Genomic DNA, 23114 nt, shown 5'->3' with positions numbered 1-23114 from the left:
CCACCATAGCCTGTGACCAGCACCTCCACAGCCCCATGTACTTCTTCCTCCTCAACCTCGCCCTCCTCGACCTGGGCTCCATCTCCACCATTGTCCCCAAGTCCATGGCCAATTCCCTCTGGGACACCAGGGCTATCTCATATATAGGATGTGCTGCACAGATGCTTTTGTTTCTCTTTTTCATTTCAGCAGAATATTTTCTTCTCACCATCATGTCCTACGACCGCTACGTTGCCATCTGCAAACCCCTGCACTACGGGACCCTCCTGGGCAGCAGAGCTTGTGTCCACATGGCAGCAGCTGCCTGGGCCAGTGGGTTTCTCGTTGCTCTGCTGCACACGGCCAATACATTTTCACTGCCACTGTGCAAGGGCAATGCCCTGGACCAGTTCTTCTGTGAAATCCCCCAGATCCTCAAGCTCTCCTGCTCAGATGCCTACCTCAGGGAAGCTGGGCTTATTGTGGTTACTGTCTGTTTAGGATTTGGGTGTTTTGTGTTCATCGTGCTGTCCTATGTGCAGATCTTCAGGGCCGTGCTGAGGATCCCCTCTGAGCAGGGACGGCACAAAGCCTTTGCCACGTGCCTCCCTCACCTGGCCGTGGTCTCCCTCTATGTCAGCACTGCCATGTTTGCCCACCTGAAGCCCCCCTCCATCTCCTCCCCATCCCTGGACCTTGTGGTGTCTGTTCTGTACTCGGTGGTGCCTCCAGCAGTGAACCCCCTCATCTACAGCATGAGGAACCAGGAGCTCAAGGATGCCCTGTGGAAACTCATATCTAAGTGTTTTCTGAAGCAATAAACTGCTTCTCTCCTTCTACATAGTAGTTTTAATGTAACTAGTTAGAGGTCCAGCCTCTCATTTGTATTTTCTGTTTTTATTGAAGTTGTTTTTTATTGTGATACCATTGTCATTCCCTGTCTAAATCACTGTCTGCTTTTCTTTTATAACCACTGGCTGTGTAAATGAGGAGCCATGGTCTGTGCGTATTTAAACAAAATAAAGGGTCCCGTAGTGATGTGTTTTTCACTATATCCTCCCTGCAAGGCCTGTTTGGAGCTGCAGGGACAGTTCCTGTGTCCATGGGACGAGGGGAAAAGAGTCCAGCCTGGCAGCACTGCCAGGGAGCACCAGCGTTTGGCCTTCCAGAGCTGTTTTCGTTCCACTCCCACACTCTCCTTCTCATCCCTTGTGTTGGTGCAAGGCCTGAGTGCTCTGGCAGCCTGGTCACCGTCCTGCTGTGTGTGAGTCCTGTGAGCGCAGGCAGGGACAGGCCATGGGCACTGCTGTGACAGAGCTGGCCTCACAACAGCCTTTCCAGATGGCAAGGTGATCTCATATGGGCAGGGCCAGAAGGTTTAGCTCTTCTTCCAAACCTTCTCTCAAAAACATGCCCAAGAAAATGGCCACAGATGCGAACACCAGGTTACAGCCTAATAGTGTGTGCGTGCAGGGCTGGGCACTCAGCAGTGTCCTCTCACAGCCAGGCCTCCTGCCAGAGACCTGCAGGACCAGCAGAGCAGGGGCTGGGCTGTGCCCCTGTGCACTGGACACCCCTTGAGAAGAAGTCTCAGGACATTCATCATGGACGGGCCCTCACAACCTTCATTTCCAGCCCTGGCGTCTCACCCCTGCTCACAGAGGTTGCTCTTTCCTCCTTGGTGGGACACTGAATGAGTTGTTCAGCAGTCCATGTTGGCTTTGTACAGATGAGATGTAGGCACACACATCATGTACGTGAGGTGACACGCACGCGAGTGATCACAAACACCATCAATTATTCCTTGTTTTTCCATTAAGGTCTGTGGCACAGACAAGGTCTTGAGGTCACTTGATGTTGGGAGGAACACCCCATGGGAAATCACCTGAATGCAGCACTGCGATCTTCTTCCTTGAACTGAGGTCCCCGTATCCATTCCTCATGACATGGCACTTCTCAGATGAGTGCAGAGCAGGGTGACACACCACAGGGCTGAGGTGTCTCCCGTCCCTTTGGAGTGGCAACAGGAGGCCAGAGAGACACTGTGACTCCTTCCTCTGTGAGTAAAAGGACAGACTCTGTCTCTGATCATCCCTGGGTGCATAAGCAGTCCTGAGACCAGCTCAGACACGGATGCCTGATGGAACCCTGGCATTTCTGTGTGTGACTCCAGGAACAAACCTCAGTGGCCGAGTGAGATTCATCTCAGCTGCCTGGGACAGGCTCATTGCAAGTGCTCCTGTCTGCTACATCACCCTTGCCCATGATTCTGGACTGTGCTTTCAAAAGTGACAGCAGAAACACGGGAGTTCTGAGGTCCTTGGGAAAGGAAGATGTCAAACCCATCTTCAAGAAGGACAAGAAGGAGAATTTGAATAATTACAGGCTGGTCAGCCTACCTCCATCCCTGGGAACGGGATAGGCCGCATCTTCCTGCACCAATCTCCAGGCACCTGAAGGACAAGGAAGGGATTGCTGAACCAAAATGAGCAGAAAACCCAATGAGTCCCAAGAAATGCTCTGAACCCATTCCAGAGCTTTAGACCCCCGGGAAAGAGCTCAGTGACAGTGCAGCCCATGCAGTTGCATCTGTGTCCCTCACGGAGCAGCACAACCAGCGTGGAGTCACCCCATGGTCCTGCAGCCAACTTGCTCTGTAGAGCATCAGTGCCAGGTTGGGGCCCTGTGGGGAGCACAGGGAAGGGGCCAGGAGCACCAGACCAGATCAGAGGAGGGATGGGGGGAGATCAGACAGGAGCTGACCGGGGCTGGAAATTGCCTTGGAGAGAAAAATGCTGGTGTTCAGTTGCCCCAAGATAATACGCAGAGTTCAGGGTGCAGGGCCAGAGGTCCTTGCTGTCCTGGTGCTTCACCAGGCCTGGGAAGTAGCTGGAGAAGGATTGGTGTCCCTCACTTGCCATCTTTTAGTGCATCATCCCTCGTGAAGGGTGGCATGGAAAGCAAGTCTGGGACTCTGTTTCAGGATTTGCACCGAAGAAAGTATTCGCCCAGAAGCCACATCATTTTGCTCTGGTACTTCAGTCCTGGTGCTCATCACATGTCCTTAAGACAAACTTATGCACCACTCTTGTCAACCTTACCCCAAAAGTCACCCCTAGACAAGGCTCCTGAGCTGGGGCCGAGCTGGAGAACTGGGGTCCAGCTGTGACCAGAGGAAGGACAAGGCCTGTCCTGGGTCCTCTAAAAGGCTGGCAGCCTCTGTGATCTCCACCAGAAAAGGCAGCATGCAGGAAACTGTAGACCATCCCCAAGCCCATTGGAGGCCCTTAGGAAGAGTTCCTCTGTCCAAATATCCAGCTCAGCTTGTTGCTGCATGAACAACCAGGAGAAACTGCCCCAGGACCCTCATTCCAAGCCCCGTCTCCTCCACCCCATACAGGCAGTGCTCTCCCCCTTGTCACTGAGGTGGTTCCAGGGACCCAAGAGACACCTGTGGGGAGGAGATGTTGGGTAGTACGGTGTCCTTCAGTGCTCCTCATGGTATCTCCTGCTGGGTTTTGTGCCGCTGGTCACAACCCTCTGAGCCTGGCTGTTCAGTCAGTTCTCAGGGGTGCTAAACAGGAATATGCCCATGAGCACGTTGGGCTGCACTGGGAGGAGCGTGGCCACCCAGCCAAGGGCAGTTATTGTCCATCTTGACTCCGCACTGGTGTGGTCACATCTGGAGCGGGGTGTCCCAGTGGGAGGTTCCCCATTCTGGAGGAACGGGGAGGAGCTGTCGTGTGGCCAGAGACAGTCTGGGTCATGTGTGGAGGTGTTCAGAGACCCAAACTTCTTTAGCCTGGTGAAGTGGAGGCTGAGGAAACGTGCTGTTTTTACTGAAATTGAGTTAATTTTCTTCATGCATTTTGAATCTCTCTCCTTCATAGCTACTACAGTCATTTGTTTAGATTTGCTATGAGAATAATAACACCGTTTCTTCCCTGGGATAGATTTAATTTTTTCTTTTAGCAGCTTTACAGTGTTTCCCATTTGGTATGAAAGGAATGTCAGAACTCACTGATATCTTGGCTGTTGTCAGGGAAACCAAGGACTTCCTTGGCCATCCAGCTGCAGATGCAAATTGGCAGGAGGGGACACAGACAGGACAGCACCTGGGTTGACATGCAGGCTGATCAATGAAATATTCCCTGTGATTAGTGTCATGCTCAGTCTAAAGCTGGAGCCAGCTTTTAGGGCTTGTTACATCCGTTACTTTGGGTTTTCCAGCTGGTTTGGTCAGTTCCATTCAGAAGTTTCATTCTGTCAGGAGTTCGATGTTAGTTCGGCCTTTTGCCGTTCTGCCATTTTGCAGTTGGCCTTTGGGTCTTTCTGCCTGTTGCCTTTTTGCTCTCTCTTGCTGGGATCAGCTGTTCAGCAGCACAGGTGGGGACACACCAGGGTGAGAACAAGCTGGGGAAGCGCATGGGGTGTCTGCAGCCTGTGGGGAAACAGCCACAGGCCTGGGACAGTGTAGGATGGATCGTGGTGGAGATGGCCAAGGGTGCTGGCAAGGCTGGATGTCCCTGAAAGACCCAAGGTCTTTGTCCCCTTGGCTATGGCTGATGTCCCTGACAGCGAGGCCGAAGAGGAGACACATGGTTGTCATGGCCATGGCACCCCATTGCCTCCTTGCACCCCCCAGGGAGTGTCACACCATTGTCCTGCACTGGGCATCGCACTCCCCACATCCCCAGGAAGAGCCCTGAGACACACGTGAGGGACAGGATCTCCCTTCCCAGGGGCAGGGGGTCAGGGCTTGGCCATTGTCCTTCATCAAACAAATCAAGGGTTTTCTCAGCATCAGAGCTGCTGCACTTTGCCTTTGCCTGATGCAATCACTGCCTCCAATTATCTGCTCTAACGAGTCCCTGGGGAGGCTTTGTCAGTAACAGCCCTCAGTGGGGCCCATTAATGCTTCAAGGTACTTTGGGCTTTGCTTCTGACTTGGGCTTCTTGAGGAGGTTCTTCAGTCTGTCCTTGGGATCTGAGGTTCATGGACTCAGCACCAAATACGCCATGGGGCTCATTAAAACACAGAAAGGCCTAACGAGCCATGTTTCTTTCTTAATTTTCTTCCAATCTTCAAGACTTGTAGAACTAACTGGAGAGGTTTCAATGGGACACTTACTGATGAAGATTTCAAAGAAGATTTCATAAAGGAGGGTTTTTCCTTTCAAGGCTACTTTCTGTCATTTTTCAGTGTGTAGAAGAAGTGACAGCAGCATTCTGCAATGGACATTGATCCAGAGGGTCTCCTGAAGACATCTGGACAGGCAGGAGAACAGTCTCTTGAGGCTGGACACTGTATGGACACCCTTGCTGCTCACCCCCCACCCCCAGTCTGCCCGTTCCCTCCTTGGCCACCTGGGACTTGCATCACTTTTCCTCACATCAGACTTCTCCACTGAGCTCTGCAGGTGGATGCTGCAGCTCCTGCACACCAGGTCCCACCTGCTCTCCTGTGTAAACACTACACAATTTCATAAACACTAAACCACTTTCCTCAACTGTGTGTGTAAGCTGGATCTAATGAGGTCCACCATCCACAAGGGACGTCCACACAAGAACTGTTTTAGACAGAGAGATAGGAAAGGATATATATAAACACAATTAACCTGTTGACTACCGTGTTAATTAAACCTCTGAAGAATGGGGCAAGTTTGTAACTCCCTGAAGCTCAAAGCAGAAACCAGAGAGTTGAGAGGCAACTGAATGACCAAAGAGCAAGTGGAGGAGGAAACCTGAGAGCACTGGGAAGGGCAAACGTCCAGACAGTCTGCTGGGAAGTTGTCCTTTGACATGGACATTTAATCAGGAGTGGTGGAAACTCCTGAATGACAAGGGAGATGAAATAAAGGAGTGTTGGTAATAGAAGTACAGGGGAAGACCAATAATTGTTTTTATACCCTTAGTACACTTCCTGGTAATTCACTTTTTAGCATTTTTTTGTGTTTCTGGTGGGGGTTTTTTTGTTTGTTTTGGATTTTTGTTTTAATATGTTAAAAATAAGCCAACAAAAACCCCCAGAAACAAACAAACAAAACAAACAAAAAACAGAAATAAAAACCCAAACCAAACCCAAAAACAACAACAACAACAAAGTGCACCTTTCCAGGCAGACATCAGTCATCAGTTGTCTCACCATAAACAGCCAGGGCCATTTGAGGGGCCCCAGTGCACCTGAGGTGCTGGCCTGGGATTGGCATCTATCACAGAGGACCTGGGGGAGACCAGAGCACCTTGCGATGCAGGGGGAGCCTGGGCAGGGGTTCCTGGGGCATCTACACTGGCACCAGGTGTCTGTGTCCCTGGAGCTGAAGACATTTGTGTCCTAAATCCATTCCCAGTTCTGGAAAACTCTTTGCTTTTCAAAGAAAAGAACCCCCCCCACAAAGACTGAAAAAAGAAAAAAAAAATGAAAAAAAAAAGTATGTTGGCACCTTCCTTTGCTTTGGATCTTTCGTTCTTCTTATTTTAATTTTCGTTCACATTAACTGATATCTGCCGGGCCTGGAGGCATTAAGGCAAGATCATTTTGTGTCTTGCATAGCGCCCCATGCCCTCTAAACCTTCCCTGCCCAGGACTCCTCACACTTTGCCCAGAGTGTCACACTGAGGTGTTGGCTGGTTCACTGGTTGAGATGATGGTTTAGATGGTCACCTACAGCACAGCTGGATTCATGGCCCATAATCGTCTGCTCTGCTCCAGTTAGAAACAGAGCCCAACATCACAATGGGATCGTAAGAGAACTGAGGTTGAAGGGACCTCAGGAGTCTGCAGTCCAACCTGTCAGAAACTGGGTCAGACCAAGGTGTTCAAGCCTTGATTCAATCAGAGATTGAAAACCTGCAAAGACAGAGCCTGTGCAGCCTCTCTGGGTGACCTGAGACAACACTTGGCTGAGCTCAAGGGGAAAAAGCTTTTCCTTACATCCTGGCTGAAGCTCTCTCACCTTCCACCCATTCTCTTTTGTGCTTCTACCACACACCATGGTGAAGAGCCTGGCTGTGTGTTCTCCATGACCTCCTGTAAGAGTTGGTCTGAAGAACAGTATTTGCCTGAACATCACCATCAGGGACTTGGAGAACAGATGTCCTGATAGAAAGAATTGGAAAATGACTTGGAGAGAGGCCTGAGGAAAAAAATTGTGTTGTACAGGTCTCTCCAACCCGGGGGCTACAGGTAACAATGGCTGCTGTATGGATTCCACCTGCTGCCGCAGCCAGACTTGCCCCCACCTCCTAAAAGGAATTGTGTTCTACAGGTCTCTCCGACCTGGGGACTATAGCTGCTGTGCAGAAGATGGATTTTCACCTGCTGCCTCAGCCAAACTTGCCCCCACCTCCTCCCTGCTACTAAGGCCAGTGAAGAAGAGCATGCGCAGAGGCTTGACGAAGGTCTTGAGGTCACCCAATGGACCAGTAAGAGACCCCTGAACCGAGGCGATGCAGGCACAGATGGGTTCTGGCAAGTGAAGCAGGGACTCTTCAGGCCTGCGCAGTTCAGCCTGGATTGCGAAACAAAGGCAGAGATTGGCCTCAATCCATGGGAGCGAAGCAGGGTAAAGAAGCATGAAAGACGATTCCCGACGGGACATCGCTGAGCTCTCCCCACCAAAGGATCACGGATCACAACGGAGAACCGGCAGGACTCTTCTCACGGCACCTGAGACCATAGGGACGCCTTTGGATCTCATAGTGGTAGCCAACCCTTTTTTTTCCCCCTCTCTTTTCTTTCCTTTTTCTCCACTCTCTCTATCACGTGCCACTTTACAGGCAAAATAAATAAAGAAATATTGATGATTGAATTACAACCTCTTGGCTTTTTGATTGCCTTAATTTTGCACTTCAAGATCAAGGTAAATGAAGCATCACGAGTCCATCACCGAATGGACCATGACAGGCCTGGATCACAAGTCTTATGAGGAGCAGCTGAGGGACCTGAGGCAGTTTAGCCCGGAAAAAAAGAGACTGAGGGGAGACCTTATCGGTCTCTACAACTACCTGACAGGAGGTTGTAGCGTGGTGGGTGTTGGTCTCTTCTCCCAAGCAGCAAGTGATAGGATGAGAGGAAAGGTTCTCACGTTGTGCCAGGGAAGGTTCAGGTTGGATATTAGGAGGCATTTCTTCATGGAAAAAGCTGTGAAGCAGTGGAACAGGCTGCCCAGGGAAGTGGTGGAGTCACCATTCCTGGAGGTGTTTAGAAGACATTTAATTGGGTTTCTTAGGGACATGGTTTAGTGCTAGAGTTGGGTTATGGTTGGACTCGATAATCCTGAGGGTCTCTTACAGCTGAAATTTTTCTATAATTCTATTGACAAATCAAATTCAGGGCGGTTATTCCCTTTAATGCCAGTTACAGGTCTGCAGTGTTACGTGAGGTGCCAAGGCTCTCACACACCCCTACATGCACTGGGCAGGGACAGCGATGGTCCTGTCCAGGGCAGCCATCCCCATCCACAGTGAGTGTGGGACAGACACCCCAGACAGCACTGCAGACAAATTCGGTGCCTTTGTGCAAGAAACTCATTCCCACCTCTGAAGCATCGCAAGATCTGTCCCTTCTCTATCCAGTAGATGTAGGGCAGCCCATGAATAGGAAGCGCTTCACACCGCGGTGTCCATGCGTACAGCAACACTTCCAAATCTCCTTTTTTTCTTTTCACCACCCTCTTCTCAACTCCTTGAGAACATAATCAAGGGACAGACACACCATTGTCACATTGGGCCTGTCAGCAGCACCTTGTCATTCCTAGAGATCAGTGACACGTCTGCCCAAGTACCTCAGGGGCAGCAGAGACGCCACTGACAAAACACACGTTTCCTTCCAGGTCTGTCATTGCCAGCCCTGTTTCTCTCTGGCCTTGGGGACAGCAGGGCTTGCTCACTCTCCTGTTGCCCCATTTCAGCCCTAACTTTCCATCTGCCAACCACTGTGACATTGCTCTGCTCTGACGTCAAACCTTTGCACACATGGGGACCTGGATTCTTGAGACCAACCAGATTTCCCTAAGCCTCTCAGAGCTTGGCCGGGTGCTACAGCTGAGGTGCCACAGCCCAACTGTGCACTGATGCCCTCAGCCAAGGGCACAGCCAGGACAAGCTGCAGCCTGTGCTGTTTGACACCCATGGAGTCACCGCCAGGCGTGGTGGGACAAGTCACACAGCTTGGGGTGCTGCAATGGCTGGGTACGGGCTTTTCAGGAGACACGGGCTGGAAGGGTCAGCAGTGGGATTCCCTCAGAGTGAAGAAGTTGCTTGGATGTATGGAGCTCCTTTATGTGGGGAGTGACCAGATGGGTTTTCCCTTGTGAGTGAGGGCACCAATGACAAAGCCCTGGGGCTGCAGGGGCACATGGCCATGGCCCCCAACAATCTGGTGCCACCGAAAGTGGGGCACAGCCATCAGGGAGAGGCACCAGGATAAGGATGAGAAAGCAGCACTGAAAGACTGTGCTAGGGAAATTGGAAATTATTTCCTTTTTCTTGAATAAACTCTGGATGGAAGCCTGCTACTGCTGCCATTTTAGTGGCCACTTTCTGGGCTCAGGAGAGTCCTGGAGGCTGAGGCCCCTTTTCTTTAGGGGGCACCGGGGGCTCCCCGAGCGAGTGGTCCCTGCCCTGGCTGGAATTGGAGGGACTGTGGCTGGAGCAGTCCAATGAGAGTCCAGACCTGGAGAAACTTTGGGGTTCTACCATCAGGAATCTCCTAAGTTTCAAAAGGAGAAGGGGCCAGTCCTGTACCGGGGCAGGAGAATAACCCCATCCATCAGGACAGAGCAGGACCTGACAGGCTGAGCAGTGACCCTGAGGAGAAGGGCCTGGGCACTACAAGGGCCGCCACACAAGCCCGTGCCGCACGCTCACCATGAACAAGGCAGCTGCACACGGGGCTGCATGAGGAGGAGCGTGGGGACCCAGACACCTGGAGTTCTCATCCCATTCGGTTCAGCACTGGTGTGACCCCACACACACGGGTGTGTGCCAGTGTGCGGCTCCCAGTTTGGAGAAGCAGGGAGGAACTGGAGAGTGTAGGGCTGTGCCAAGGCAGGGTTCAGGACCTTGTGCACATGGTGTGGGATGCTGAGGGACCTGGGCTGCTCTGGCCCAGCAGCGCTGGGGAGGCTGCAGCAGTGTAGGAGTAGCCTGAGAGTGCTGGAAGGGTGGTTTCAGAGATGGTGGAGGTTTTCTTCATAGTGGGAAAGCGCATGAGAAAGAAATAATGGCACACAGTGCAGCTGGGGAGGTCCAGGCTGGACATGAGCAGCAAGGAATGTGAGTGGAAGGGCAGTGCTGTGGTGGAGCAGGTCACCCAGAGGGAGTCTGCATCAGCCCAAGGCTTTGTGCTTCAAGGAACAGCCGGGGAGGATGGAGAGAGATCAGCAAAGGAAGGAAGATGCTCAGACAAGAGCAAGGTGGGGCAGCAGGGGGGATGTGTCCAGCCTGCAGGGAATGAGGGGCAGGGGATGCCACAGCATAGGACAGGCTGTCGTGGAGATGATCAAGGGATGTAAAGAGTTTTAAAGCTGCTTCTCCCCTTGGCTGTGGCTGTTGTCTCCAGCTCTGATGCCTGTGAGGAGACACCTTGTCCTTACAGCACAGAGGCCTCATGGCCTCCTTGTCCCCAGCCAGGAACCTGGGAGGTGTGGGACCATAGTCCTGCCCTTGGCCTTGCACAGCCCCACATCACACTGTCCCAGGAAGGGCCCTCCAGTTTTCTTCTCTAACCAGACCCTGGGGTCGGTTCATCAGTAGTATTCCTCAGGGGAACCCATTAACATTACAAGAAACTTTGGAGTTTGAATCTGACTTTTGACTTCTTGAGAGGTTTCTTCTACTGCGTCTCAGAGACTGAGGTTCATGGACTCAGCAGCAAACCCACCAGAGGGGTCATTAAAGTGCCTTGGGCTGCCCCTGTGCTGCTGAGCTGGGCTGGGCTCCTGGGACAGAGGGAGCTCATGGCAAGCGGCAGCGCTGCAGAGAGACAGCTCTGCCCAGGAGCAGCTCCTCTGCAAAGCGCAGCAGGGCTGAGGGCTCTGCCTGGGGATCTCAGGGAGACGAGCAAGGCAGAGAGAGATGAAAGGTGGTCAGGATGGGGAGGATGACTGAGAGCTCACTGGAGGAGAAATCTTTGCAGCCCTTGCCATGGTAAGTCTCTGGGTGCAGGGCAATGCAGCTGTAGCTCCTGGAGGCATCTCCTCAAGTTAGCACAGGCACAGCTTGAGGGATCTGTAAGGAGGGGGCTCTTCTCAGGCAATTTTGAACAGCTGTGAAGCTGGGTGAGCACCCAGGGGTGCCCAGGGCTGTCCTGCAGAGCAGGGTCCCTGCACCCCAGGGCTGTGCCGGGGCAGGGACTCTGCCGCCTGCCAGGGTCAGCGCTCAGCCTGCCCGGGGTGATCCCAACAACACTGAGAGAGGAAGCTGTGGGGGGAAGGAGCGACCCCTATCAGGGCAGGAAAGGTGCTTCTGCTGTGGAGAGGATGCTGTGTGGGTCAGTTCTGCTCACAGCTCCAGATCACCCCCAGGATTTTTCCAAGTGGATGCCTCAAGCAGAAGATCAATGCAAGGATTACCAGAGAGATAGGGAGCTTTCCTGAGGCTGTCTTTTCGGTTTCCTATCCCAAGGGTTGGGGGGTGCAGGAAAGGAGAAAAGGAAAATGAGCTCTCCTGCTTGAACAAGTCACTGAGACTCCTGAACTGCAACTTTAGGTGATCAGTATGTCTGCCAGAAGCCTCATAACATCCCTTCAGCCGCTGCTCTGCCTGTGCACAGCACCAGCATCACATCTGCTGAACCTGTCAGCCTTAGTCTGACCTGTCCTGTTTTCCAACCTGCAAACAGGAAGATGCCCCCAGGCAGTGCCCTGTGAACAGGCAGGATCTGTAGGGCTAGGGTGAGGGCACAGAGGGTGGGATGGGGTCTGTGAGTGCTGACAGGGAAAAGACATGGACAGGGAAACACCTCCCAGGAGGAGAATCTCCACACAGCAGGGAAATAGTCCAAAATGAGGGGAAACTAAACCTGTAATTATTATGGGAGAGAGAAGAGAGAACAGAGAACAGTGCAGATCCCTCCTGTGAGCAGCCCCCTCGCCTCCTCTCCCACCCAGCAAAGCCTCTGCCCTCAGGGCCGGGGGCTCCAAGGCATGAAGCAGCTCCTGTGCAGCCAGAGCTCCAGTTCCCTCTGCAGAGCACAGGGGCTGAGAGCAGCTGCCCGGCAATGCTGGTGTGTGGGAGGTGGCTGCACAGCTGGGGAAGGGTGACGCTGTCTGAGTGCCCGGCTGCCTCTGCCCTGGCCGCTCTCACACCCACCCTCACCGCAGTTTCCTTCTTGCTCCACTGCTCTGGGTCACTGCTGTTGTGATCTGGTTCTTGCTGTCAGGCTCTCTGGGGATGGGAGTTTCAGCTGCAGAGTCACAGCCTGATCTTGTGGGTCCTTTCCTGCAGCTGTGTCCATGGGAACACGTGTCCCAGCTTTGCTCTGACCTGTGGGGCTGTGGGCAATGCAGTCTGTGGGGCTGGGGAAAGAGCATTATCTGAATTCCCCACAGAAAAGTGCAGAGATGCTATGATGGAGGAAATCCTGTTGGGTTTGTGAAATGAGCTGTGTGTGTCCTGGGCTAAACATGGGGTGCTGAGACCTTAGGAAAGGGTGGGACATGTCATGGTCTGAGGTGGATCCCTCTGCTCTCAGCAATGCCTGGTGGCTTTTCAGGGTAACATGGCAGTGTGATCAGCCTCCATCTCAGAAAGGTGCCAGCCCAGGGCAGCTGGAGCAAGACAGAGGGACAGAGCAGCTGCCCTCACTCTGCACTGACCCACAGGCATCCTCTGGTCTCGCAGGACTCGCTCTGTTCTCCCTGAGTGCAGCAGAAATGCTGAGGGTTTCTGACACCCAAGAACACTACCCAGGGTGGGAGAGGAGAAGGAGCTGTAGAAACGCCAAACCTCTCAAACTCAGTTTCTCAGGTCTGGGGGTACAGATGCTGACAGTCCCTTCTGCAGCAGCAGCGGTTCCATCTGACAAAGCTGAACCCCGGGACTGGCCCCGGCCCCACCCATCACACAGGGTCAGGCTGACTCCTCAAGAGCCCCTGGGCAGAGACCCTGCTCTTCATTGCACACTCATCAAGCACCAACGAGGGCTCCAGCCAGGACGTTCTCCTGGAAAAAGAAAAGGGTCTCTTTGTGGGAGGGTCTGTGGGAAATGACTTTGGTTTTGCTCAGAGAAGTCTCATCTAAACTGTCACTGTCTTTTCCTCCTTGCACAGGTCCTCATGCCCACAGGTAGCGAATGTCCAACAGCAGCTCCATCACCCAGTTCCTCCTCCTGGCATTCGCAGACACACGGGAGCTGCAGCTCTTGCACTTCTGGCTCTTCCTGGGCATCTACCTGGCTGCCCTCCTGGGCAACGGCCTCATCATCACCACCATAACCTGTGACCAGCACCTCCACACCCCCATGTACTTCTTCCTGCTCAACCTCGCCCTCCTCGACCTGGGCTGCATCTCCAGCATTGTCCCCAAATCCATGGCAAATTCCTTATGGGACACCAGGGTCATCTCATATGTAGGATGTGCTGCACAGATGTTTTTGTTTCTCTTTTTCATTTCAGCAGAATATTCACTTCTCACCATCATGTCCTATGACCGCTATATTGCCATCTGCAAACCCCTGCACTACGGGACCCTCCTGGGCAGCAGAGCTTGTGTCCACATGGCAGCAGCTGCCTGGGCCACTGGGTTTCTCAATGCTCTGCTGCACACGGCCAATACATTTTCACTGCCACTGTGCAAGGGCAATGCCCTGGACCAGTTCTTCTGTGAAATCCCCCAGATCCTCAAGCTCTCCTGCTCAGATGCCTACCTCAGGGAAGTTTGGCTTCTTGTAGGTACTGTCTGTTTAACTTTTGGCTGCTTTGTGTTCATTGTGCTGTCCTGTGTGCAGATCTTCAGGGCTGTGCTGACGATCCCCTCTGAGCAGGGACGGCACAAAGCCTTTGCCACGTGCCTCCCTCACCTGGCCGTGGTCTCCCTGTTTGTCAGCACTGGCACGTTTGCCTACCTGAAGCCTCCCTCCATCTCCTCCCCATCCCTGGACCTGGTGGTGTCTGTTCTGTACTCAGTGGTGCCTCCAGCAGTGAACCCCCTCATCTACAGCATGAGGAACCAGGAGCTCAAGGATGCCCTGAGGAAACTATTTCAATACTCACTGCTTTAGGTTACTAAGGTTCACACTATGTCACTAGTGCTGCAAGAGAAATAGCCAGGACTAACTTTTCTTCTTATGTGTCTATATTTTTCCATAGTGCTTTTGCTGGGCTTTGTTTCTTGGCTCATGGCTGTAATAATATAATTCTTGGCCTCCTGCGTGTCTTTTCTTGAACCAAAGACCTCATGTACATATGTATATGCGCTCCTTAGTTTTTTATAAACTCAATAAATGAAGCAGCAGAAACCAATTTGTCTCAGGTCCCACCTCTTCACAATCCTCTGGAGCTGGGGGAGCAGCCCCAGGATGCAGGAGGGTCCAGGAGGCAAATGCTGCCCCATGGAGGAGCAGCCCTGGTGGCCTTGGGGCTGCCCATGGGCAACTCAGTGGTCATTCCCTCTCTGACACCTGCGAATCGGAGCTGCTGTTTCACTTGATCCATGGGCAAGGGCAACAGCAGGATGCAGCAGGACACATCCCTTGTTGTCTGTTGACAGTGGAGATGGTGAATGGTCACGGAGATATGCACCGTCCCAGTGCATGATGAGGCAGAGGACAATCCTCCCGGAGAGGAATCTGGAGCTGCCCGAGAGCCCATGAGATACACACGGACCGGCTGTGCCTGAGGTGGGCAGTGACAGGACCCCACAGAGTGAGACATGGCCCAAGGTGGAGTCATCAAAGGGAAAGCACTAAATGCAGGTATCTGCAGGGAAACAAAGATGGACACAGACCATCTGATACAGACCAGCTCCAACAGGCAACAGCACCCTCACAGCCACCACACCAACAGCAGCACTTACACAACCATGAGCAACACAACTGACCCTGTCCTGTTGCCCCTCTCAGGCTGATCTGGTGTGAAGGTTGCACGAGTGGTCTGTACATCCTGGGTAGAACCTACCTGCAGTTTCACACACCCCTGTGGTCCCTCCAGTGTGGACCTGGGGTTTGGGTCAGCCCAGACTCAGAGATATTACCCACTTGGACATTCCAACCCTGGGTTTCTCCAGATCCCGGGGTCTTCCTCCTTCTTGCTAGCCTCACTTAGAACTGACCAAGAAAGTATGTGCATACATTTACACCCAAACATACACACAACAGTGAACCCACTCGCACAGTAAATAGCCAGGAGCAGTGTTTAAGAAATATTGTAGTTTAACCCTGGTCATCATCTCAACACCACACGGTTGGTGTGGCAGGGTGAGGGGAGGATCAGAAAAGTAAAAGAAAACTCATGGGTTGAGATAAAGACAGTTTAATAGGTAAAGTAAAAGCTGTGTGTGCAATCAAAGAAAAATAAGGAATTTATCTCCTGTTTTGCATTGGCAAGAGAGTGTTCAGCCATCTCCAGAAAACCAGGGCTCCATCACACGCAGCAGTCACTAGGGAAGACAAACGCCATCACTCTGGAAGTTCTCCTCTTCCTTCATCTCCCAGATGTTACTGATGAGCATGACTTCATATGGTACAGAAGACCCCTTTGGTCAGCTGGAGTCAGCTGTCTCAGCTGTGTCGCCTCTCAATTTCTTGGGCACCCCCAGCCTACAGAAAAGGCCTTGACTCTGTGCAAACACTGCTCAGCAACGATTGAAACATTGGGGTGTGATCAACACTGTTTCCATCACAGATTTAACACACAGCCCCATACAAGTGACTGTGAAGATAAGTAACTCTACCCCAACTGAAACCAGCCTAATAAGCAGGACAGACCATGGTGATGAGGCAGGGGGTTTGGCCAGACCAGCACTGACCAGCCACCTCCCCATGGGCAGCTTGTTTCTTGAACCCCCCTCCTCCCCATTCTTCCACAGGCTGCTTCTTCCACGATCCAAATTTCTCTGCCGGGGTCTCCTCCCCAGTTCATAACCATCATCAGTTACTTTTTCCCCAGTGGGCTCAGGTTTTCTCCATTTGCACTCAAATTTGATAGTTTGGATTCCATTGCCTTGGTCCTCTGGGACTTCGGTGGCATCACTGGTGGCTCCTCCAGGCACTGATGGCCTTGCAAGACTTGACTGCCCAGACAGTCCCCAGTGCTCCCCTCTGTGCAGTCTGGCCAACCTGGTCACATCTGCAGCCACCTGTGAGGCCCAGCTGGCACACACGGAGCTGCCCATACTGCTGGTCCCTTCTCACATCCCTCAGCTTCTCATGCATGTCCCACAGTTTCCCGTGGCACGTACAGGTGGTTTCAGCCCAGGGCAGGGCCTCCCCAGGGGCTCACTCATCTTTCTGCAGCCTTCCCGTCTGGTGTCCTTGATGACCTCATGATACCTGCCTACCTCTGGCCAATCACATTGCTGTCATGAGGTGACATCACAAGTAACAATCTGGCCATGTTGGCTTTGTCCACATCTACCCCAGGTAACTGCAATAGAAGTGGCATCACAACCCACCTCCAGCCGTGTCATCTTCCCCTTCTCCTGCATCTCCCGTCTCCCAGGCTCTCAGCACTGCTGGGGGTGTTTCCCAGCATCCAGGTGACATCACCAGGCCTGTCTCACCAAGTGCCCGGTTGGGTTGTTTCCGAAGATGTGACCTCAAAATCCACCTCCCTCCCATGATGCCTCACCTTGCATCATCCTCTTCTGGCACCAGGGGTCACCTCCCAGCCAACCTCCCAGACACTGCCCCTTTACCTGCCTCTCCTCTTTCCTACCCAGCACTGTCGTTTCTGCTGGGCAGGCAGCAACGTGCTCCCCATGGGGACTGCAGAGCCCTGGTGGGACAGCTCGGTGGTGGGAGGGCAGCCATGGGTGGGCAGGGCTCCTCAGGAAGGCAGGTGGGTGGATGAGGAGGTGGAGACGAGCTCTGTGCAGAGGGGAGCCTGGCGTGCACAGCCCTTGCCTTGGAGGGAGCTTCATGGTCACAGGTCCTGGATTACATGGCAAGTTGGACCATCTCTCGGTCTGCTGGGAGGGCAGCAGAGCTGAGCACAAGCAACCCAGGAGGTTCCTGCAGGGTGTGGAAGACAGCATTTTGAGACAAACACTGGACGAGCTGACTAGGGCTGGTCTCTTACTGACAGACAAGGTGGATCAGGCTGGGGATCTAAGGATGAGGGCGGCCATGGCTGCAGTGACCGTGAGATGGTGGAGAAGCAGGGCAACTGCAGAACAACAGTGCAGTCCTGCAGGAGAGCTGATTTCAGTTACCGGAGGATCTCCTTGGGCTGTCCTGGAGAACAAAGGGGCTGTTAAACTCTCTTGGATATTCAGGGACAACATCCTCAAAGCCCAGGAAGAAGCCAATCTGATGGTCAGGGAGTTGAGCAGGGCCTGGCAAGAGGTCAGCATGGGTGCACAGCGACCCCCTGCCTTAGGAGATCAAACAGCAGAAGGACGTGCAGGGAGGCTGGAGGGGAACAGGCTGCCCAGGAGACAGACAGACAGACACCTGGCCTGGGGGTGCAGGGATGGAGCCAGCAAAGCCAGCGCTGAGCAGTGTCTGAAGTGGCCATGCAAGGGGAGCGCACCCAGGAGGGCTTCTCCAAAGATATTGTCAGCACAAGGAAGGCAGCTGAGGGAACCCTGGTCCCAGTGGCCAGTGGGGCAGGGGATGGAGTGACAAAGACAGTATCAAAACAGCAATTTCTCAGAAGAAAGATTCTTCCTTTGAGAGTGCTGGTAGGAAATGTGTTTTGCTGAGTAACTGGATGCACCTATGCATTTTACTCTTCATTTACCTCTACATAAATATTTCTTTTTCCTTATACTCACATAGAAAGACAGATAACACAGGTCTGTTGAGATCACTGTCAACATGACCATCTACAAAGAGAACAGTTCAATTAACCTTTATATTCTTCTTTCCTCCATCAGGCAAGAGTGGCCAACAGGTTCGAGCATGACTCACGCTGTGCCAAGAGTAAAAAGTGGCATTGACAGTGCAGGGCAGTGGATTTTTTGGTGCCTTCGACTCTGTGCAAGACACAAGGATTATCTTTCTTAATGCTGTAGGCTTTGGTAGGATAGAAGTCTAGAGAACATTTTCTAAAAATGGATGGAAAAAGAAACCAAGTGAAAGATGTAGAGTAAAGGAAATGTCTTCTTGCAACTTTAAGCATCAAACTTTGTTGGTGGTGTAATTCTCCTTCCTTTGTTTTGAATACTTTAAATACCAGTGTTTTCCCATGAGATCAAAATGAGACTTTTCAGGATGTGCATTAAGAGTAAGAGGACAACTACTGATCTTCCACAAGATTTGCCTTCTCAGCACTCTCTCTGTTAGGCTGTGCATCTGACCTCTATCATCCTTCAGATATTTCCTCCTGCCCTAACTAAACTGACCATGTCTGAAGTACAATTTCAAGCAGCCAATCTGCATGCAAGCACTTGGAATTGCTCTCTTGATTTCCCTTGCCCTTACTCTTTGATCACTCAGACACTTGTCAACAATCCAGTTGCTGCTTTCAGCTTCAAGGAGTTAAAAGCTTCCTTGTCTTTCAGTAGTCTGTCTAATTCTGTCTTTAGCCAACTCTTTTATTGTGTTTATTTTCTAATTTCCTTTCTGTCTAAATCATTTCTTGCATGGTTATGCCTTGGAGAGAGTGAACCTCATTGGTGGCAGTTTGTCCTTGGCATACAGTTGAGGAGTGTGTTTTCTTTTAAACGTGAATCTTATCAGTTTTATTTTGTTTGTTCAAAAGTAAGGAAAAGTCCCTCTTTGCCTGTGTGCAGCCAGGTCTCCAAGGAAAGCTGGTGGGAGCTGGTGCAAAGGAGATGGAACATCCAGCTGCAGGCTGCAGTGGAGAAGTCTGGTGTAAGGAAAAGGGATGCAAGTGCCAGGTGGCCAATGAGAGAAACGATGGGGTTGGGGAGGTGAGGAGCAAGGTTGTCCACACGGTGTCAGAGCTCAAGAGACCGCTCCAACCAGTCCAGACCTCCTTAGGAGAGACCCTGGGTCAATCAAGAAGAGACATGGTTTCTTAGAGCTTTCTTCGGTGTAATGAGCCCCATGGTGCATTTGGTGCTGAGTCTTTGAACCTCAGGTGCTGAGAGGAGATTGCACAAACCTCTCCAGAAGTCAAAGTCAGAAGAAAAAACTACTAAGTCCCTTGAAGTATTAATGAGTTCCACTGAGGGCAAGTACCAGCAAAGCCTCCCCAGGGACTCGTTAGAGCAGAGAACTGGAGGCCATGCTGGCAGATAAACAAAGGGTCATGTGCAGGCAGCTGAGGTGCTGAGAAAACCCTGGTTTTGTTGGACGAAGCAGAGAGGCCAAGGCCTGACCCCCAGCCCCTGGGAAGGCAGATCCTGTCCCTCACCCGTTGCTCAGGGCTCCTCCTGGGGCAGGGGGATGTGGGCTGTGTGATGCTGAGTGAAGGACAATGGTGTGACAGTTCCCAGCCTTACTGGGGTGTGCAAGGAGGCCATGAGGTGCCCCCAGTGCCTGAGGACAACATGGCTCCTCATAGGCCTTGGTGGCAGAGACGATTGCCATAGCCAAGGGGACAAAGACTTGGGTTCTCTTGGCGACATCCAGCCTTGCCAGTGCCCTTTGCCATCTACACCACGGGTTGTCCTCCACTGTCCCACAGCTGCTTCTGTTTCCCTGCAGGCTGTAGACACCCATCTCGCTTCCTCCCCTTGCTCTCACCCTGGTGTTTCCATACATTGGCTGATGTGTCTCCACTCTCATGCTCTGTTCCTTGAAACACAAGGAGGTGGACTGATCTCATGCTCCTTCTGGATGATTTCTCATATCGCAGCACCACCCTTTGAGTGACATTTCTTCCTCCTCATGTCCATTCCAAGCTGCGCTGTGTGGCAGTGTTTCTGCTGGAGAAAGGAGGATCCTGAAAACTACTGACCTGTCAGCCTCTGACCTGTGCCTGGGAAGATCATGGAACAGATCCTCCTAGAAGCTGGGCTAAGGCACAAGGAATGGTGACTCAACCAGTTCCCTGGGCAGCCTGTTCCACTGCTTCACAACCTTTCCCATGAAGAAATGTCTCCTAATATCAATTCTGAACCTTCCCTGGCACAAGCTGAGGCCATTTCCTCTCATCCTATCACTTGCTACTCAGGAGAACAACACCACCCTCCATGCTACAACCTCTTTTCAGGTAGTTGTAGAGAGTGAACAGGTCTCCCCTCAGTCTCCTTTTCTCCAGGCTAAACACCCCGGGGTCCCTCAGCTACTCCTCTGAAGACTTGTGCTCCAGACCCTCAACAGCCTTGTCCCCTCCTCTGCACTCACTCCAGCACCTCAAGGTCTTTCTTATAGTGAGGAGCCCAAAACTGAACTGAGGATTCGAGTTGTGGCCTCACCAGCGCTGAGTACAAGGGAATGATCACTGCCCTGGTTCTGCCCACTACACTATTCTTGATGCACACCAGGAGGCCATTGGCCTTTTTGGCCACCTGGGCACACGCTGGCTCATGTTCAACTGCTGTCAATCAACACCCCCAAGTCTTTTTCCACCAGGCAGCTTTCCAGTCACTCTTCCCCAAGCCTGTATTGTTGCAGGGGATTGTTATGACCCAAGTGCAGGACCCGGCACTTGGCCTTGTTGAATCTCAGACAATTGGCCTCAGTCAGCCAACGTCCCTCTGTGTGGCCTTCCCACCCTCCAGCAGATCAACACTCCCACCCAGTTTGGTGTCATCTGCAGACTTACTGAGGGTGCACTTGATCCCTTCATACCGATCATTGGTAAAGAGATTAAACAGAACTGGCCCCAATACTGAGCCCTGGGGACACCATTCATGACCGGCCGCCAACTGGATTTGTTTCCGTTCACCACAACTCTTTGGGCCCGGCCCTCCAGCCGGTTCTTTATCCATCGCAGATACACCATCCAGGCCATGAGCTGCAGCTTCTCCAGGAGATGCTGTGGGATACGGTGTCAAAGGCTTTACTGACGTCTAAGTGCACAACATCCACAGCCTGTGTGGCAGATTCACTCCCCCACGACAGACTTTCCCTCATCTGCTAAGCCGGTCACCTTGTCACAGAAGGAGATCAGGTTGGTCAGGCAGGACCTGCCTTTCATAAAGCCATGCTGATTGGGCCCGATTGCTCGTCTCGTATGTGTGACCTCCCAGTCCTTTCCCAGCCCTGTTCCTGCTGTTGGCCTGTCCCCTGCAGAGGCACAAGTGACTCACAGTCCCCTCCACAGCCATTGGCTTCCTACTGGACTATGAGTTCCTGAGACACAGCTGAGCACATGGCATCGGACCCAGCCATCGCCCTCCTTGTGCTCCAGTGTGTGAGCAGGTAAAACTAAGCTGGTTTCATCAAATGTATCTAATAGATTTCCTATCAAGGGTTTGAGTGGAGAAACGTTCCTCAGAGGAGCTGCTGTATTTACACTGGGGCATTTTATGTCTCTGCTTCTGCCTCTTTTTCTTTCTTCTTCCTCTGCGTATTCTGACATGAAAGAGCTCTCCAAGGAAAAGATTCATGGAATCCTACAATAAGGCGGGTTGGAAGAGACCCCTGAACACCATCTCTCTCCCACTGACCTTTATGGCACCCCAAGGAAGAGCTGATAGCATTTGTGCTCCCTTGGGTTCATCTTATCACATGCACACAGTGGACATGCACATGATGTGTATGTTTACAACTCATCTGTACAATGAAAACATAGACTTTTGACCTAGTATTTCATAGAATGATAGAATGTCCTGAGTTGGAAGGGACCCACAAGGATCACAGAATCGCAGAATGCTGGGGATTTAAAGGGACCTCAAAAGATCATCTAGTCCAATCCCCGTGCTGGAGCAGGAACACCCACGTGAGGTTACAGAGGAACCAGGCGGGTTCTGAATGTCTGCAGAGAAGGAGACTCCACAACCTCCCTGGGCAGCCTGTTCCAGGCCCTGTCACCCTCATTCTGAAAAAGTTTCTTCTCATATTGAAGTGGAACCTCTTGTGTTCCAGGATCATTGAGTCCAACTCCTCTCCTTCCACAGGACAACCTCACAGTTCACACCGTGTGTTTGAGGATGTTGTCCCGTTTCTTCTTGAACACTGTCAGAATTGGGGCCGTGACACCTCCCTGGGGAGCCTGTTCAGTGTCCAGCACCTCTGGGTGAAGAACCTTTTCCTCATGTCCAACTCACCCTCCCCCGGCACATCCTCCTGCCATTCCCTTGGGTTCTGTCACTGGTCACCAGAGAGAAGAGCTCAGTACCTACCCTTCCTTCTCCCCTTGTGAGGAAGCTGTAGCCACCATGAGGTCTCCTTTTAGTGTTTTCCTCAGCTCTGATGCTCAGAAACCCCTTGGTTTGCTTTCTGCAGCAGAAAGGAGAAGCCATGACCTCCAGGCAATGGGAAGGGGGATCCTGCCCCTCACACACGGCTCAGGGCTCTGCCTGGGACCGTGGGATGTGGGTGTGCAAGGCCGAGGGAAGGACAACACTGGTACAACAACTTCCAGCTTCCCCATGGGGCTGCAAGGAGGCAACGAGGCCCCAGTGCCGTGAGGACAACATGTCTTCTCCTGGGCCTCAGTGGTAGAGACAACTGCCATGGCCAAGGGGACAGAGACCTGGGTCCTGTTGGTCCCTTCCAGCCTCACCAGCGCCCTTTGCCATCTCCATCACAGGCTGTTCTACACAGTCCTACACCGGCCCCTCTTTCCCTGCAGGCTGCAGACACCCATCTGCTTCCCCACCTGCTCTCACCCCAGCATTTCTGTCCCTTCACTGATGTGTCTGCACCCTCAGTGGCTGCTCTTTGGAACACAAACCATGGGCTGATCCAGCTCCCTCTGGGTGACCTCTTGCACCACAGCACTGCCCTTCCAGTCACATTTCTTCCTCCTGATATCCAGTCTCCATCTTCCAAGTTGCACTTTCTGACATATTTTTTCTCTCTTCTGCTTGTTCCCACTATCAAGGAAAGCTCGACCATCTCAGAGACTGCCCTTCATGCAGGGAACCCAACCCATTAGGCTTCTTGTGGTGTT

The 23114-nt window shown here is 52.3% G+C and overlaps 1 protein-coding gene across 1 annotated transcript; it reads left to right on the top strand.

Moving 5' to 3' along the window:
* Positions 1-248: 248 nt before the first annotated feature.
* Positions 249-15058, top strand: LOC136000685 (olfactory receptor 14J1-like; the record flags this gene model as incomplete). Its single annotated transcript, XM_065654616.1, has 2 exons — positions 249-710; positions 15044-15058. Coding segments are annotated over 2 exons (477 nt in total), but the record flags the coding sequence as incomplete, so codon positions are not given.
* Positions 15059-23114: the final 8056 nt, after the last annotated feature.

The sequence above is a fragment of the Caloenas nicobarica genome, chromosome 34 (genome assembly GCF_036013445.1).
Source record: "Caloenas nicobarica isolate bCalNic1 chromosome 34, bCalNic1.hap1, whole genome shotgun sequence".
Classification (NCBI taxonomy): Eukaryota; Metazoa; Chordata; class Aves; order Columbiformes; family Columbidae; genus Caloenas; species Caloenas nicobarica.
This window is presented reverse-complemented; position numbering and strand designations above follow the sequence as displayed.